The 18,602-nt window shown below is 43.9% G+C and overlaps 1 protein-coding gene across 3 annotated transcripts in view; it reads left to right on the top strand.

Moving 5' to 3' along the window:
* LOC101470560 (neuropilin-2) overlaps window positions 1-18,602 on the top strand; it is a 94,313-nt gene that overhangs the window by 39,098 nt on the left and 36,613 nt on the right. For all 3 annotated transcript variants that reach the window (XM_004566014.5, XM_004566012.5, XM_004566013.4), the window contains exons 8-11: window positions 8,689-8,833; window positions 13,772-13,947; window positions 14,685-14,852; window positions 15,892-16,036. In XM_004566014.5, the coding sequence (XP_004566071.1) occupies window positions 8,689-8,833; window positions 13,772-13,947; window positions 14,685-14,852; window positions 15,892-16,036 (634 nt within the window). The remainder of the gene's footprint in view (window positions 1-8,688; window positions 8,834-13,771; window positions 13,948-14,684; window positions 14,853-15,891; window positions 16,037-18,602) is intronic.

Raw genomic sequence — 18,602 nt, 5'->3', positions numbered from 1 at the left:
AACGGCATCTGTTTTACAGTAAATGGAAGGAATAATCTTTTACATTTCCTGTGGAAATTTGGACTACAATAATAGGAGCTCAAACATGATGTCAAAGTCGATGGTCTCATTAACTGTCCACAAAAATCTAGGCAAAAATAAAAGTTTATAGCTTTTAGAAAACTTCTTTATATATATATTTGATTTTTCCCAGGCATGTGTAAGTGTAACCGATCATATTTTAGATTAATATCTCCATCATAAGTTACAGGCACTGGCCTAAATGCTCACAGCACACAGCAGTTTATCTAGGAACTTGGATAAATCAAGAGATGACAGGTTTGTGATATTCCTGGGAAGGGTGAGGCTGAAGCTGTGGGAGCGAGAGGGTTAATAGTGTTCTGCAATCATTGGTGAACATATGCATGGGTTTTTTGAGGACCTGCAACATGGCTTACCAAAAATGCAGTTCACTCTTTCTCCTACCAAAGCTGGAAAATAGTGTCATTTTCAGCAGTGAATGTCTCCCTGGGACTGCAGAAGCAAGCATGCTAGTGCAAAGAGCTGGGAGACACAGGGACGCCGCACAACTGTGCACTTATAATGCTTCATTATTTCAAGTTTGGATTGGAGCGCATTTCTAATGCTTTTGCATGTTTTATGCATGCATCATTCTCAACTACAAAGGTATAACTCAACTGCAGATCTTCATTTTTAGTGGCGCTAAAGTAAATCCACCGAATAATGAGCCATGATACTGTCCATGCAGACACGCAGCAGCTACAGCCCAGTTTCACAGTGACATCGGGCAACGAGACAATAAAAACATCCAATATGCAAAACGGATTAATGTGTCGAGGCTAGTTGCTGGTGTCACCGCGCATAATCCTGCTTGTTTCAGCCACAACCCTGGAAAGCTGTTTGGAGCTGAATACCAAGGGAGACATTGAGTTGCATGTGTGTGTGTGTGTGTGTGTGTGTGTGTGTGTGTGTGTGTGTGTGTGTGTGTGTGTGTGTGTGTGTGTGTGTGTGTGTGTGTGACGAGGAGGGGATTGCCATAAATCAGCAGCACACACACACACACACACACACACACACACACACACACACACACACACACACACACACACACACACACACACAGGCAGGGTCTTTCTAGCTGTTTGGCTCCCTGGTGTGCCAGTCTGTGCCGTAATCTGAGGCTTCGGCTCAGTGTTGTCCAGCACCCCTTTTAATCCACATCTACACACCACTGTCTCAGTGCCATAATAAGGATATTATGCAGATACGTACAAATATTGTGAATGTGTTGTGGCAGCATTATGTTAGATCAGAACAAAACGGCCGAGTGGATGATGGTCATTTATCTGATGATGAAACGATGATGTCAACATCTTGTCCTTTCTCGGTTGACACGCCTCAGACGGCCACTCAGCACTGGCCTTGCCCTGCTGACTTTCTCTATCGTCTTTCAGGGGTTGTTGTCGTGAGTTTGTGTGTGTCTGTGTTTTAAGCTAGAAAGATATAAATCACTCCACAGCAGTGGCCAAGACCTTTTTGGCAGTGTGTTTTATTCTGCAGTTTGTAAAACGCTGCGTCTGCATTAACAGGATAATTCAAGGAAATTGTATTTCATAATTGAAAGCAGATCCTGGATCAGTTTATGCGATAGATCACAGTTTTCCTTTTGTCTCGCGGAAGCCTTAAATCAACACGGCTAAGTTATTAATTTTGAGAAGTCGTAGCTGTTTTAGCCATCCAGGAAATAAACAGAAGTGCCCCGACTGTACACCTATCCATCCATCTCCCCTTCTTGACATTTTCATTCACTTGCCTCTTCACTAGTTCTTTCAGAAGCTCTTCATCCATCAATTGCTCCCTCCACGTCTCCTCGTTCACTCACTTCACATCTTCCTTCGGCCTCTCCTTACACTCTCTCCGCTCTCACAGCTCTCCATCATTCGCTCTCCCTCCTCCTCCTGTCTCTGAGAAAGTCATCAGGAAATACGCCGGCACGTTTGCGCCGCTTAAACAAATGCCTTTTGTGCTTGGCAGCAGCGATGCTTCGGTTTGTGTGCGTTAATTTGGAAGAATTATTGAGTTAGTGTTTTATGGGCAAGAGGCATTAAAGCAGGACAAAAAAATAATGGAAGCCACATGGATAGTTTGTTCTTGCAAAACCACCATGCATGAAATAATTAAACATATATAGTGGAGCACAAACACACCAAACAGCACACGCAGACATGTGACTAGATGCATTTACATCCTCTATCTTTTTGCATATTAAATAATCAGACACTTCTTGTGCACACATACACACACAGGTATGCGCACACACTGTGGCTTTAAACATCTGGGAGCCTGCCTGCAAGGGCGGTGCTGCTGTCACACAGCATCGTGATGATTTGTGTGATCTGTAATGTATTTGATAATGTCATTAAAGGCCTGTCGTGAACCAGATGGGGCATATGGAATACATGTTAACTTGGAGAAACTTTTCAGGCGCAAGCATGGAGTAATATCCAGACTTAATTTGTTCCTATTTGTACTTACAGACACTACCAGAGGAAAAGGGGAATGACAGACAGATGGGAAAATGAATTTGTTATTCTTATTGTGAAGCAGCGATTTGCCAAGGTTTAATCGAGAGGTCGTTGAATTTGCATTAGCCACAAAGAGATTTGTACCTGTAACTTTCTGTGTGGCGCGTTGTGCGCACGACAAGTAAGGCAGCAGTTTTCTGCAGCACGAGGCCTCGGCGTGAGAAATTATGTCGTCTCAGTTGCAGTTTTTATCTTTAGGAGCTTGAGAACTTCTCTATATAGCTAGATTTGAGCTTGACGTGGGACAAGTGTCATTACGTAGCCCCACAGAATTGCTGCAGGCAGACCTGTCTGTGGCCATTACAGAACTGGACCTCGGCCAAGACCAAAACCTCCTATTCCCACTTTAATCTGTGGGAGGGAGGATGGATGGAGAGAGAGGGATGGAGGATGGAGACGTGGGTGGAATGAGCAGGAGAGAGAGGGATCGTGATGGGAGGAAAGTGTAGAAAAGTTGAAAAAAAAAATCAGGAAAAAAGCAAAAGGTTAGGCTGATAGAGAGAGGAGAGACCGAGCAGGAGGAGGAAGAGAGGTGGGAGCAATGCAGGTTCATAGGGGAACAAGTGAGTGAAGGAAAGAGGCAGGCGGGGGGAAAGAAGTGTTCATAGGGGAATCATGGAGCAAAAGAAACAGGGATAGATGGATGAAGCAGGAGAGGGGGAATAATGAGAATAGCAGACAGGGGTGTTGACCACAAATCCCTCTGGATAGTTCAGAGGTCTCAGCAACACAGCCTGGAAAGATGTCAGGAGAGAGAAGGAAAATAAAGCGACAGAGTAGAGGGAGGTGAGGGAAAAGCAGAAGGGAGGGCCGGGTCAGCGCAGAGCAGGAGAAAAGAGTTTGTGACAAATGAAGAAAGAAAAGCTCGGAGAAAAAGCGAGAAAAGGGACAACAGGGGATATTACGAAGGTGCCGTGTGTCGTTTGGTCTGTGAGATTTGTGCATTGTTCTGCCACACACACACAGACACACACAGACACACACACACACACACACGCGCTCAGATTCAGCTGTCAAAGACAGGTTACCTCCCCGAAGTCTCCGTGTGCGCCAGCATGTGCCTGTGTTTGGCCTTCTTTGATGGAACGAGAGGAGATGGGGGGTGTTTTATTATTTTATAACTCAACGCATGCACATGCACACGACGCACACTCGGCACAGACATTTGAATAATTCAGCGCGTCTGTGCCGGCCCTCTCTGGCTGACTGACTGTGGCCTTGCGTGTTCTTTACTTTCCCGTGAGGTGAGCGCACTCGTTTGTCAGTCGCCTTTCCTGTAGTTACTCGCTAGATCTGATTCGCTGCCTTTTGCCTGCAAACCAGAATCTGCTACCCAGAACTCTATTGTTATTCAGCGGAGCAGGTGTGTGTAAATGAAGGAAAAATGGTATTCACTTCATGTCGGCCACCTTTGAGCTTCACTGAGAAATAAAAGTACTATTTGAAGTTTCTCTTTATGTTATTGTGTGTGTGTGTGTGTGTGTGTGTGTGTGTGTGTGTGTGTGTGTGTGTGTGTGTGTGTGTGTGTGTGTGTGTGTGTGTGTGTGTGTGTGTGTTGGAGACAGACAAAGGGGGGAGGAGCATCTGTTCACCCTACTCTTTGCCAGTATCAGCTTCCCTTGTCTTCTTACCTTGGTGGAAACATCAGCCCATTTACAAATGCAGACAGACTCTCTCACACACACAAACACAGGCTTAATAACCTGAGCTGGGCTGCAGGTGTAGTCCATTAGCTGATTGTTATTGAAGCCTTTTAGACTGAGACTGTTAACAGTGTATTTAGTTTGGTTTAAGACCTCAGGGACGCTGCGTATCCCCTTACACCTCTCTGTGGAGTCTCGCTGCGGAGCCACGACCTGGGAGCCGTTACGGGAATGCGATATTTTTGTTTGCATGTGTGCGCAAACTCACGTGTGTGTGTCATCTTTGAGATGTTTCATTCTGAAGTGTCCCTGCTCTTAAATTCACTTTATTATGAGACTGATGTGCGGGCAGGCACCCGTCCACACAATCAAAAGTTCACATACTTTGACTTTTAACAAACGTGGCAGCATAAAATATGGCCTACGTGTAGAAAAACATATTAAATTTTTAACAAGCTGGTCAGGTTATAAATATTTATGGGGCTATTTCTTACCAGGAGAGGCGCCTGACAGCTAGAATGGCTGGCCTCTAAGGTCTCCCTGTGTCCGAGCAGGTTAAATCCAGGTGTTCTGGCTTTCTCCTGAATCATCTCCCGCATGATTCTGAACTGATTCTGCAGTGTGCATGGTTTGTGTCTTAACCCTGTGAAGGACGGGCAGCTGTATCCCATATTTTTCCCAATATCAGCCAGGATAGCCTCCAGCTGCCCCGTGACCCTGCAAGTGGTAAAGATATAAGTTCACAGTCCTGATGAAGACAGTGACAGCAGTAGCTCAGCTGCAGCACGCGCAGGTACAAGCTGCAGCACGCGCTGCAGCACGCGATGCATCCCTGATGACCCTGAACGAAGCTGGTAACTGAAACAGTAACAGAACCAAGTTCGTGTCAAAGTTCTTGCTCACAGCTCCGCGGAGCCAAACACTGTTTGTGCAAACGTTAAGCTGCAAAAAAAGCTGCAGGTTAGACTTTCACGCAAACATACACGTGTGCAGAAGTATTCACACACACGTAAAAGTGTGTGTGATTGTATATGTGCCCACTGAAAATGTTTCAGTGGGCACCCTGGGAAATCAGAAAGCACCCGCCAGCCCCCAACTCCTCAGAGTGAGACTTCATAATTACACTTTTACACAGTGACACACACACCCTGACACACACACACACACACACACACTTGTAATTACAGTCTGCTACCACAATCCCATTAAGTCTTTGGGGCCTGTAGGCATTTTTCCATCATTTAACAGGTCACAGTTTCTAGTATGAATGCTTTTGTAAGGGCGTGAGTTCACAGAGGCCGACTTTGTGCTGTACACCCACTGGGTCACGGGTTCAATTCCCAGCTGGCCTGGTGGCCTGCTTCTGTTCTGTTCCAAGTCACAAACTCCTTTCATCCATATTTTGTCACCCCTGACGAGTCCTGCTGTTCAATGGATTGTAGACAGGAAGAAAAAAGTGATTTTTATCTTTCACACACACACACACACACACACACACACACACACACACACACACACACACACACACACACACACACACACACACACACACACAGAGACGCTCACACGCACACACACACACCTAAAACAAGGCAAACATCTATAAATGCGTAGCCAAGCAAGTAATTGCAATGCCTTTGGCTCTGTTGAACAAGGCTCACCGCTCTGTGTAATAAACACGCTATGATGTTTTCAGCATTAATGTAACATAATAGAAAGAGTGTTAAGGAAAAAGAGGCTTATTTGCTCCTGTAATGAAACAACAGCATGGATTATCTTCCTTGAATTTACAGCCGTTTATCATCAGCGAGAGACGAGATAGAGACATTGGAGAAAAAGACAGAAACGAAGGGAGAAAAGGAAATGAGAGAGCAGAACCCCAGTTGTTCTGTCCTGCTGGGAGACCAGCGGAGATGGCTGTTGGCGAGAGAGACTGTCAGATAGACAGAGATATAAAGCCTTGATGTCAAAGACAAAAAGGGTCCTTCTAGCTTGCATTCAGTTTCCTTTTATCTGAACTTGTGTGCTCAGAGCTCAGAGGGCACCGTGTGAGAGCAGAGACACATTACATGCATGTGGGGGGACAGTGGTGTCTGCACGCAGTGTGTTAGCGCATGCCGTGTGTGTGTTTGTGCATCGGGGGGTTACGATGTGTTTTTCTTCATGCTGTTTTCCTGCATGTGTGTGTGTGTGGTTGAGTCGAGAGGACATGAGAAGAGGATGCTCTCCCACATACTTACGCCCGTGATTTATTGCACACTGCATGCCCTCAGAGTGTGTGTGAGTGTGTGAGTGAACCTTTGCACCCCTTCCCTCCTCGGTGAACAGTCACTTTATTAATTTTGTGGCTTTATGTAATCACGTAGAGGAGAAACATTAATCTGCTGCCTTTTCACCTCACATTAAGTTTCATTAAGTGTTGTCTTGAATCACAGCTGTGGACAGAGGCGTAAACTTAACTACAAAGCAAAAGATTATTGTTTTTCATCATGCCACGGTTTAAAGAAACTAGATGGTTGTATCATATGTGTCATCTTTCTACCACTTACAGTCAGGGGAAAAGAAAGTGCTCACACTTTCACTTTTTTTTTTTTTTCTCGCCTGTCCCATTTGGTTCTTTAGCCATCAGAATTGTTGTCTGAAGACCAACAAGGATACCCAATGGATTTACTTTGCCAAATGGATCATCGTGGCATTGCCGTATTGGTCCATTTGGTCGATCTTTGTTTTTATTATTTATTATTTATTTATTTTCAGATGTTACAGACGGGACAGACATGAGTGAGGGATAGGAAAGGGAGAAAGAAAGAGGAAGGAAAGGAAAAACAGAAGGGGAGAGGGACAGTGAGAAAGGGGGGGAGAAAAAAAAATAAAAATCTCCTGGATCACCTGTTGAGAGAAGAATAGAAAACAAGCAGAAAAAAAACAAAGCAACATACTAAACACAACACCATCGCATTAATCTAGCTAAGTGTAAACAGCAGTAAATACTAAATATTCAATGTTGCTGTGCAGCACGCAGGACAGATGTGCTTCGAAGTAGCAGCCAAGAAGGGTGTAATTTGGGTCTACGAGCAGTGAACACCCGTGTGCATACCTGTGTGGATCAGCGCGCTTGTATTCCAAAGGTTTCTCCATGTAATGATCTGCTAGGGAGTGTGTGGGGGGGCCACAGCCCCGTCCTCCGGGGTGTGAAGCAGGTATGGAGGAGATCAAAACTCCAGACATCCAGAGGCCCCTCTGTTGGTCTTCCATGGTCTCACACTTTCACTTCTAAGAGTTTACATATCAGGACACAAATGATCACGTGGTCCTCAGCAGGTCAAGTGCATACAGCATCGGATTAATATCAACAATATTAGATTGTGTCATTATTTATTTAACAGAAATTAACCAAAGAAGAGAAAAAACTCAACTCAAATATCTGTGAGCTGATAAAAGGACAATAATTTCAGTTTATTTGGCCAATGTGTAAAATTAAATTAACAGTTTAAAACATTTGAAGGTTAATCCTGCTGTACAGAATAGCTGGGATTTAAGATAAGATAAGATAAGATAACCTTTATTATTATCATGTGTATGCAGTACTGTGCACGAATATTAAGCCGCCCTCATTTTCTGTATATTTTGCAAACATACATGGAAATACAGCAACAACTGAGTTTGTGCAATTCTAAATAGTCTTCAGGAGTCGTTCTCCAGGCTTCTCGGAGGTCATTCAGAGCTCTTCTTTGGTTGTTTCTGCCTTTTGTACCTTTCTCTGATTCAACACTGCTTCAATGATGTTGATGTCCGAGCTCTGCAGAGACCAGTCCATGACTGATCATGTTCCACTGTGTTTGTTTTCACAGCACTGCCAGAGTATTGGGATCATTGTTGTGCTAAAAAAGGAAGCTGTTGGCATTCAGACACTCTTTACATGGTTTTGCATGTTGGATCAAAATCAGTTTTATCAAGATCTCCAACACCGGTGGCTAAAATGCAGCAGCAAATCACAAAAGAGCCTCCACCGCGCTCGAGAGATGGCTCTCGTAGCGTGCCGAAAGATACGACTTAAAACTAGTTCTTTGCTACATTGCCTCTTCTTGTTCATTCCCTGAAATAGACGACTTTTTCATGTGTCAATGATTCATAGGTCAGGATTAAGCAGCTTAAAAAACAAGCAAAAAAGCATTTCTCTGAAATTGGATCAGGCAAAAGGACGAGACTGAAAATGAGTGAAAAGCAGCCAATGTCCTTCAGGAAGCCGGAGAACTTTGGCTCAAGAGCATTTAAAAAAAAAGACAAAGTCTGGCTCATTGGAAGGAAATAAAAGAGAGATGACTTTTGCACATCGCTGTATGCAGCTCATAGAAGTGTGACTCAGCAATATCGGGCTGTCTCCCATTATCCTTACTGAGCTCCAGTTCTGCAGACGGACTCCAAACGTCGCACTTCTAAATGTTCCTTTCTGTCTGCAGGTTTTCCATGCCAACGCTGACGCCACGGAGGTGGTCCTCAATCGAATCCCACAGCCGGTCCTGGCCCGCTTCGTGCGGATTAAACCTCAGACGTGGAAGAACGGCATTGCGCTGCGGTTCGAGCTCTACGGCTGTCAGATCACGGGTAAGACAGATGGTGCTTTTTTTTCCTGCGGAGTTTCTCAGACTTTCTCGGGACAGGGGTCAACCTCCTCCTGGGATTCCAGCAAAAACACAGAAGTCAGTTTGTCAAGTGCAGGAATATGTGGAAGGTTTTTCTTTATTTGTATAATCTAATAATAAACAGGTTTGTAATTTGTCCATCCATTAACTCCTATTCATAATTCTGTTCATGCCGCCTTCTTGTCTTTTTCTCCTTTTCACATGTGTGCAACACACCCACCCTCGTGTGCACTCTTGCCCTTTCATATACATACACCCCTTCTCTGTCTCCCCCCCCCACACACACACACACACACACACACACTCAGCCCTAATAGAATAATACTAGAGTGTGATGTGTGGGTGATAACATCAGAGAGTAACAGGCTCTCAGCTTTCATCTGCAGCCCTGGCAAACAAACACGATTTCAACCAGTATAATCAGCTCAATACTATAAATAGATAAAACTTAATTAGACTGTCTGTGTTTGTGTGTGCGTCTGTGCGTATATGGTAAAAGACAGAGAGTTTCAATCCATTTGAGCATATCTGTGTGCATGTGTGTCCCGCTCCACTGTATCATTATTAGGTTAGGGCCTCTCTCTGCTGCCATCGTAGCGGCCATTGAGAGGGACAGATATGCTCTTATCCAGGAGGGCTATTTCAGCACCCACACAAATCACAATCACACCGAAACAATATGATACTGAGTGTGTGTGTGTGATAGATAGACAGGGATGTGGAATATATCAGGTATCTTGCCTGTGTTTTTATTTTTTTACTCTATTTTAACACCTGAAATTGCATTATATATCACTCTGCCTTTTTCACTGCTTTCAGGAGTGAGAGCATATATAACCCCCGTTTTTTGGGGCATCGCCCTGCCTTTTGCTCATCCCTGCCACCTTGTGATTCCTGTCATCCATCATGAGAAAAACATTGAGTTTATATGCAAAGTCTTGACACTTTCAAGGCTGGTTTTTGTAACGAGGGATGTCAGAGTTTGATATTTCCGAGGCTCGTGGCGAGAAGCAGAAACTGTTCTGCTGCAGTTTCAGGGAAAATGTCCATAACCTGCTGAAAAAGCCCAAACATACCTGCTAATGGCCATGCAGTATCTTTTCTGAGCACACAGACATGCAGGCAAACACACAGTCAAACACACTGCCAGGGGGAATGTGATAATGCCCTACACAAGCCTATAAAGGCAGACATAAAGCAGTCAGTCACTGACATGTCATTAACTTAAATCACACTTTTATGTCTTCTGCTCTACTTTTTCCTCCGTCTCTCTCTCGTCAGTATGTTTTTCTTCCTCTGTCCTTCTTTTACCTTTGCTGACAGCCACCATTCCTTCTTCCAGCATCCCTTCTTTAAATCTTCCCTTCCCTGCTCTTCCTCCCTCCATCGCTTCTCCCTTAATCTCATTTTATTTTAGCACCGCAGCACTTATCAATCATTTATTTTTAGCACCTTTTACTATTTTTCCCAGCAGGGCTTGTGTAGCGTGTGTATTTGTAGAAACTACACACGTGTGCGTCCAGCTGTGCGTATGCATCAGCTAAGTAGCGCCTCGGCGCCGTACTTGTGAGACCCCGTTATCAGAAACGGCACAGTGGGAGTTTGTGTTCACCTGTGTGTGGGCGAAACATCAGAGCATACGTGAGAGGAAGTGGGCTTCTGAGAGACCTTTACTGTCCGACTGCTGTGTGCATGTGCGTGCATTTGAGAGCTGAAACTATTTCTGCTATGCTATCTGTAGAGGTGATATGCTGCACTCCTACGTTAAAGGAGCTGCTAAAATACACTGATGCAGGAAATAAGAAACACAAAATAAATGACACGGGAACAGCGTTTCCTTCTAGCTAATCGGTTTTCATGTCTGCTGTAGAGCTCGAAGGAGCCATCCAGCCTGGCTGGAGCTGTTGTTGTTTATTGTTGATTCATTATTTACCATTCTGAGGCACAAACGTCACGGCATTAAACATTCATCTCCGTGAAGACCTGAAGAATGTCACCATCAATCACCGTCAACCTTCACTGTCAGCCGGCTCTCTCTCTTTCCCACTTGCATCTCCCTCGCTCCCTCTTTCTCACCCTTTCCTATTCACTTGCTGCCTTTTCAGTCCATCTCCCCGTTTGACCTTTTGTCTATCTCTTTATCGTCCCTTTGTCCTCTAACTCCTCCTCCTCACCTTTGTCTTCCTTTCCTCCATCGCTCTTGTCTTCGTCCCAGATCAGAACTGGTCACTTTGGTTTTTTTGGTTCCTTTTGTGTTTCGTCATTATTCATGGCAGTACCATATTTTGATGCTTGTCGGACTAAAAACCATTTGTCAGTGTAATAAACAGTATCCCTTTGATCTCCAACATGCTTTCATTAAGTGCTCCCATTTGAGAGTTCTCTGGCTCAATTCCCCATGAAGAATCCCCCTTTGGTAGGCAGGTTAAAATTATGCATCAACTTTGCAGCAGCAGGAAGGCAAAATAATGAAATGGGCTGATGGAAAGCAGCTCAAAGGCACCGCGCCGCGTAACACACAAGTTGTTGTTTGTGTCACAAACACAACATTTTGCTCCCAGATTAGATCAAACAGTGTCGCCAAAATATTCCAGACCTGAAAGCGACGTTCATTTATGAAGGATTGTTAAAAGACAGATGCTTTGGTGTAGCAGGAGCCTGCAGACGGAGAACAGTTTGGACAGTCCAGCATCGTTTGAAGAATCATGAAAATATCAGATTATGGCCCGTTATGTCCAAATTACTTACCAGATACAGTCCTGTGCAAATGTGTCTTTGTATTTTCTGTCTTTGTTACTTTGTTACTAGCAGCCTGTCCCAAAATTCAACTAAAGAAATGTCTTTAGTTGGCTCAATAAAAAATAACAAAGTTTGACAGACATGAAATTGGATTTTTGCAAAGTGCGATTAGCTGGAAACTTGGCATATCTCAGCCTGGTGTGCAGTGTGTCCTTAAAAATTTAAGAAAACTGGACCAAAGTGGCGGACTGAAGAAGAAGTGGTGTGTCCTGGACTGGACTGACTGTGGCTACAGGTCTGATGGAGCGTTTCCAGTTCAAGTCGCTGTCAGTATGTACGCAGGAGGTCAGGAGAGCGGTCCAACAGTGAGTGCCAGTGCAGTGAAGGCATATCCTAGCTGAAAAAACACACAGTGGAGCTTCAGTCATGGATGGGTCTCCCCAGGACTCGGACCTCAGCATTACTGAAGCAGTGTAGGATCATCCTGACAGAGGACACAAAGACAGAAACATCCAAAAAGAGCTTTAAATGTCCTTCAGGAAGCCTGGAGAACCGTTCCTGAAGATCCTCAGGGAAATTAGAAGAAAGCCTTTTTAACGAGGAAGGTGGTCGACATGTGCTGTACCTTTATCCCCAACAATACTGCTCCAGATGGCTCAGTAACCCGAGCTCTGGAGGGCCGGAAAATTTGTCTAAAACGATGCATGAGCACTCAGGTATCGGAAACCCAGTGGAGTCCTGGGTGGCATCCGTGTTTGGACGGGTGGATTCAATCTACCTGAGGAACTTAGATGCCATAGAGTGGGCCGAGGAGTGATACAACACGAGGTGTGGTGTCCTTTTGGAATGTCAAAAGAGGGATGTGGAGATACAGAAATTCTTTTATTGCTGCCATATAATCTGCATCATTATAACTGCATTAATAACATTCTTTACAGCATTATTCCATTTAATAATATTTCTTACAGATACTGCATTACAGTTGTTTATTGAAGATGTCCATTTGAGGATCCTTCCATTATGTTAACTTTTATTACAAGTACGGTTAGAAGTATTTTATGCACATTGCATATCTGTGCCTATTTTGAGTTGATGTTCGGTTCATTAAGGGTCTTAAGCTTCACTGCCGTGACTGTCCAGGTGATCCATGCTGGAATAGGCCTGAGCAGAGGCCCAAATGTTTCCAGCTTCTTGTTGCAAACCTGTTGCATTTTATTCTACTTGGTAACAGATGAGCAGAGTCAAGAATTAGCCTCAGAGACCCTGAGGGCTTAAGATTTTCACCTTGTATGGAAGGTGTTATCAAAATGAGAAGTTCTATGTCTGTTTATAGCTATTAAAGATGTACAAGATGTACGATTAACTGTGACTAATGTCAGGAACCTATTTTAATCTGTCATTGACGCCATGGGGGGGGCGTGTACCCCACTGCTTTATAAGTGTCCACAACATGTATTTTGGTCAGAAGACATATGTTGATGTTTTCTCCGGGCTGTTAATAAACTCAACATTTGATTGCACTTTTCTGGGGCCTCCGTGGTTTGTGACACTGCTCTGCATTGATCGATTTTGCGACATACCAAATATTGATTTTCAAGCGTTGTGCAAACTCCGTTGTTGCCCTATAGACTCTATTTCCATGTATGTTTGCATATCGTTCAATAAGTTGCTGCAGTTGTTTCTTACGAGCGACATATAAAGAACCGAGTGCTGTATATTACTCCAGAGGATTTCAGATTTTTAGCTTCCGGGCAGCCTCTAATATTACATAACTAGTTTCATATGCAGCATGAAATTCCCAGCGGTAAACATACAGTGAGCTGTAACAGCAGAGGACAGGAGAGCACATCACTGCATCAAACTTTAAATTCATAAAATCAACCATTTAGCACCAGTGTTGTTGCTGCTTTAATGGTTTTAGCTGCTGACTGATGTTTGAGGCACTGAGTCAGAGGACGGGAATGTTTTCCAAAACGTTCCCAAACTGCTTTTCTTTTATTAACAAAACGAAAAGAAATGAGGGGTATCAATGTTTGTTTTGTGCACTGATTGTAATAAGCTGGCAGAATAAATAGAAATCATCTTTCCTGCCTTAAACTTGATAAAAAATCCTCAGCGGTAGCATTAAGCACTCCTTCCTCTCTGTGTTCTGATCTATCAGATGCCCCCTGCTCAGAGCTGCAGGGCATGTTGTCTGGGTTGCTTCCTGACTCGCAAATCACTGCGTCCTCCATGAGGGACATCCACGGCTCCATGGGGGCCGCCAGGCTGGTGGCCAGTCGATCAGGCTGGTTTCCCAACCCAACGCAACCCATAGTTGGAGAAGAGTGGCTGCAGGTATGTCGCTATAGCCTAGCATCATTCATCTGCTCTGTCTTTTGATTTTTTTAAACTGTGTGTGAGCGGCGAGGGGTGAGCTGTCAATCACAAGGAAGCCACGACATTGACCAAAACCTGCTTTGTCATAAATTTTACTCTTAATGGCAGCACAGTATAGGAACGCACTTCAGTTTATAACGGAGAACACTTGAAACCAGACACTGAGACCATAAACGTCAGAACATCAGAAAAGGTCGTCTGAAGTGATAAATCAAGCGGGGGTGGGGTCAGTTTCCCAGAGACTTGTTTTTGCAACTAAAGGAGCCATAAAAAAGCATCCACATCTGTCTTTTATAATGTAATCTACGGTTTGGTCAATCAAATACTGCAGGCCGGGCTTTTCCACACCTGCACTGGCGATCACAACATCCACCGAACCCACAAAATTACTGTAAAATGACACACGTGACAACAGCAGGGTCTCTAAACACTGATGGAGTTTTCAGCCATCGTTTAGATTGCATTTGTGAACTGACCTTGGTCATGAACTGCTATTGAATAGAAAGAAGAACCCATTTCCAAAGGCTGAATCTTATTAAAAGTTCCCCAATGGAAAACCAACGTTTGATTGATTATATGCTCGGGAAAGTCACAGTTGCCACAATGGGCAGGGGATCTGGAAATTGATCGGTTCCATGGCGCAGAGGGCGAGCGAGCAATAATAACTTTGTTTAACTTTGTTTTGTGTGCTGCAGGTGGACCTCGGTGTGCCCAAGATGGTGCGTGGCATTATTACCCAAGGTGCACGAGGCCTGGAGGGCAGTGCGGAGAACAGAGCATTTGTCAGGAAGTACAAACTGGCTCACAGCTCGAATGGCAAAGACTGGACCTACATCACTGACAGCAAGACTGGGTTTGCTAAGGTAGAGGAGAACACACACTCTCTCCTTGTTTTTGACACAAACGGGGGCCCCCTCTGTCCTCTGGTCCGCCGTCACTTCTCACTCATTTGCAGTTATTTATAGCCGTCTCTCAGCCGAGCCTTTCCCCCCGTCTCCCTCTCTTTCTCCTCGTCTTTGTCTTTTTCATTCTTGTCATTTTTCGCGAAAACGCCGCTTTATTACAGCCTCGGCTCCGATAATAATTCAATTTAATCACCTCGCTCGTCATTCTTCGTGCTTCTGTGTCTTCCTCTCCCCGAGTCCTGCGCTCTCCCTCTCTTCGTCTCTCATCCTCTATTTGTCTCTCATGGGTGTTAATTAAAAATGTCTTTCCTGCATCACCACTCAGCACTGCTGGCGTCTAACGCACTGCGAGACGGGCACTTTAAACTTTGTTCTGCTTTCTGAGTCTATGTCTTAAAACGCTTTAATAGTACTACTGAGTGCCTGGATTTTCTCCTGATGCTAAAATCCTGTTTTCTCTCATCTGCCTGTCTTTTTAAATGAGCGTCCTGGGAAATTCATCTTACGGTTTTTAAAATTTCAGAAATGGGGAACACAGAGGATACAGTTCAATTAATGAAACCAATAGTACAACTTTCACGGCCCACGTTTTTTGAAAGGATCGCTGTAGTCTTGTCTGTATGAAGCTTGTAATAAATCTTGTGCTTTTGCCAGAGGCTTCTTCTGCCTCAAAGACGATTTGGAAATCAAAGGAAACATCTTCTGTCTGTTGTTTTTTTGACACATGTCGCTCTGGGCGGGGAAACAATGCTAGTTAGTGTCTTATTTATCAAGACTTCCATTTTTTTATTGGTTTCTCATCAGGCAGGATAGTGAAATACCAACACTTGACTGCCTCCACTGGATTTTCTGTTGTTTTAGGAATTTTTTAAAATGGTCAAACAGATTTGGGCACCAGGCAAAAATGTATTGCTGACTGCCTTTGAAACGATGTCAAAGAATTTAGCATCAAATGCAGTGAAACTGTTTCGTGCTCACCTTTCACATTCTTCCTCAGATCTTTGAGGGCAACGGCCACTACGATACTCCCGAGGTGCGGAGGTTTGACGAGATAGTGACTCAGCACATCCGAGTCTTTCCAGAGAGATGGTCGCCCGCCGGGATCGGCATGAGGATGGAGGTTCTCGGCTGTGACCTGCCCGGTAGGAGCGCACACACGTGGATGATAGGACAAACTACACACAGATGAAATAAAGTTGCATGCGTGGATAATGCAGGAATGAAAGTGGAATACATCTGCACATATACGATAAATTAAACGATCATATTTCAAAACCAAACACGTGCTCTTTAAATCAGAGATTTTTGTCTTTGTCCTCGTCGTCTTTTTATCTGCCCTGTGTGTGGCTTTGTGCTCTGATATGTACGCACGCTACAGCGACACAGTTTTCCTGGTGCTGGACTTGGATTTTTTCACTACAATGCCAGAATCTCAGCTTTAATTCAAGGATTCAAGCGTGTCATATGAAACCAGATGTTACATTTTAAATACTTGATGGCACATTCTTTGTCCAGAACCTGTGGACCTGCAAAAATGTGTCAGTTGCTTTCACTGTATTTGTGGGTTATCATCCATCTGTACTGCCTGTCCAGGCAACTTTGCTGTATTTGGTGGAATATGAGCAGGAAGTTTGTCCCTACACTTGAGAATTCATCCCAGTGGTTCTTTCTTCTTATGCATCATCAGTAAAGACTGGTGGCCCATCATTATGAAGGGTGCTTCCAGATGGGCTTTGTCTTGCTTTTGATACTGAACACTGGTTTGCACCTTGTGCTGAACCTTCTGCATTTCCCTCTTCAAGTCCTCTCTGCATGATGCACTTGGATAATAACACGCTGACCTCCAGGAGAGTACTCTTTACCCGGCAGTGTTTCTTTATCTATCCTGAGATCATTTGCTGAGCTTTACATGTAGCTGAAATGACTATTGAACCCTTTATGTTTCCCAAAGCAGCTCTTAGGCTCTGAAACTCTTAAACTTAATAATAGCTGCACTGTGATCTTTGGTTCTTCCCTCTGTTTGCTTGTGAAGAGCTCTGTGATTTTCAGAGCAACTAAGATAACAAACCTGTGTGTGTGTCCAAACAAACGTACATATATATGAATAACTGTAGTATTTGTGCTTCTGTCATGGATTCTCCAACATATCGGTTAAAGTTAATCATCTTGCTCTGCGGGAGGGTTTTCCACATGTCTGGACAGGGATTAACATGTCTAGGTCATGGGACTTTTACTAATAGTGGCCAGCTGTGGACTATATTGTGTTCCCAGCCCATTATGTTAGCAGCATGTTGCTAGTGTGTCGTGAAGGATTAGGTGAACTTTGGTGTTTTCCTTTTCCTGTTGTGTTTTTTAATATTTTAGCGGAAGCCGTTGTTTATCAGGAGTGCTTCTTAGTGTGCAGTGTGTGTAAAGTGATGAATGTGGACCATTACTCTGTGTGCCACTTTACTGAGCTGTGTAACTACAATTTATTATAATATGCTAGCGTTGCATGGACCTTGTTAGCTGTGGCAAGCATTTTTTTTTCAGCTCGACAATAATTTAAGCATTAAAGCAATCCATTGTACAAACCTGACACTTTTTTTCTTCTGCTTAACTTGAGCAGTAATAATGAGCTGTTTAAATTTCCACTAGATGAAGCAGAGACAATGGATCCAATGTTATTAAAGCTGGGATGTTTGAATGCATGATAATATGATCGTGTCCTTTAGATAGCCAGTTATTACACAGTAATACACAGTAACAGCAGTTGAGTTGTGTTTTCATAACCAGACCTCTATACCTGCTGCTGTTACGACCAGTCCTCTCCTTCCCCGTGCTCTCTGCTTCCAGCGTTTTCAGATTTTACTGCTTCAGTCAGGTTGTGACAGGTGAAGACGAGAACAGGAAATGACACGTACCTGTTCCCAGTGGACACGAAGGGGGTTGTTGCTGCGACCGATGGCTCCAACTCTGTGTCTCTGAGCACGTGTGTGTCCATTTGGGTTTCCAACAGAGAGAGAGGGGGGAACCCGAGGGGAACGTTATATCCCAGATGTGTCAGGCCTAACCAGGAGGCCGGTGATGATGGGGACAGAAGGGCAGCCTCTTCTGTTCTTAATACAGCTTCTAACAAGTGACCGTGGACGGAGAATAATGCAGATTATACAGGAAAATCACGGCGTTTCAGGAGGTGTTGAGTCCTGACATGACACCATCGATGTGCTGTAGCATGTGGTGATTTACGTCTTTGCACTCGATATTTTCAAACTCTTCATGAAGCCTCTTTAAACTTTTAGTCTCTCCTTCAATGAAACAAGAACAGAGATGTCACTGGACATCGTGGGCCACATAAGTGTAAAAAGTTTAACGACACAGTTAATCTCTGACATAATACAACAAAGTGCAAGTTCAACAGTCTCAGTTATTCTACATGATAAAGAAACGCTGCTGTAGGAAATGAAAGAAACCAGTCAGCACGACTCGTTCAGCTGAAGTGTGAAACTACAGAAAAAGTTCTGGGAGCTCGTTACCCAGACAGTCCTGTGATTATAAAGCACAAAGTTTTTTAAATGCACAGAAAATGTTTTTTCTCTGTGTAAAAAACAACAAAACAAGTGCATTTCTATAGTAGATGGTGAAAACTAGGATTTTTTCTGGCGTTTATTGGTTATCTGTTAGTTAATTACCTTTGTGTAGTATGAAAGGCCATGGGGGACTTTACTG

This window comes from Maylandia zebra, linkage group LG16 (assembly GCF_041146795.1).
Source record: "Maylandia zebra isolate NMK-2024a linkage group LG16, Mzebra_GT3a, whole genome shotgun sequence".
Classification (NCBI taxonomy): Eukaryota; Metazoa; Chordata; class Actinopteri; order Cichliformes; family Cichlidae; genus Maylandia; species Maylandia zebra.
This window is presented reverse-complemented; position numbering and strand designations above follow the sequence as displayed.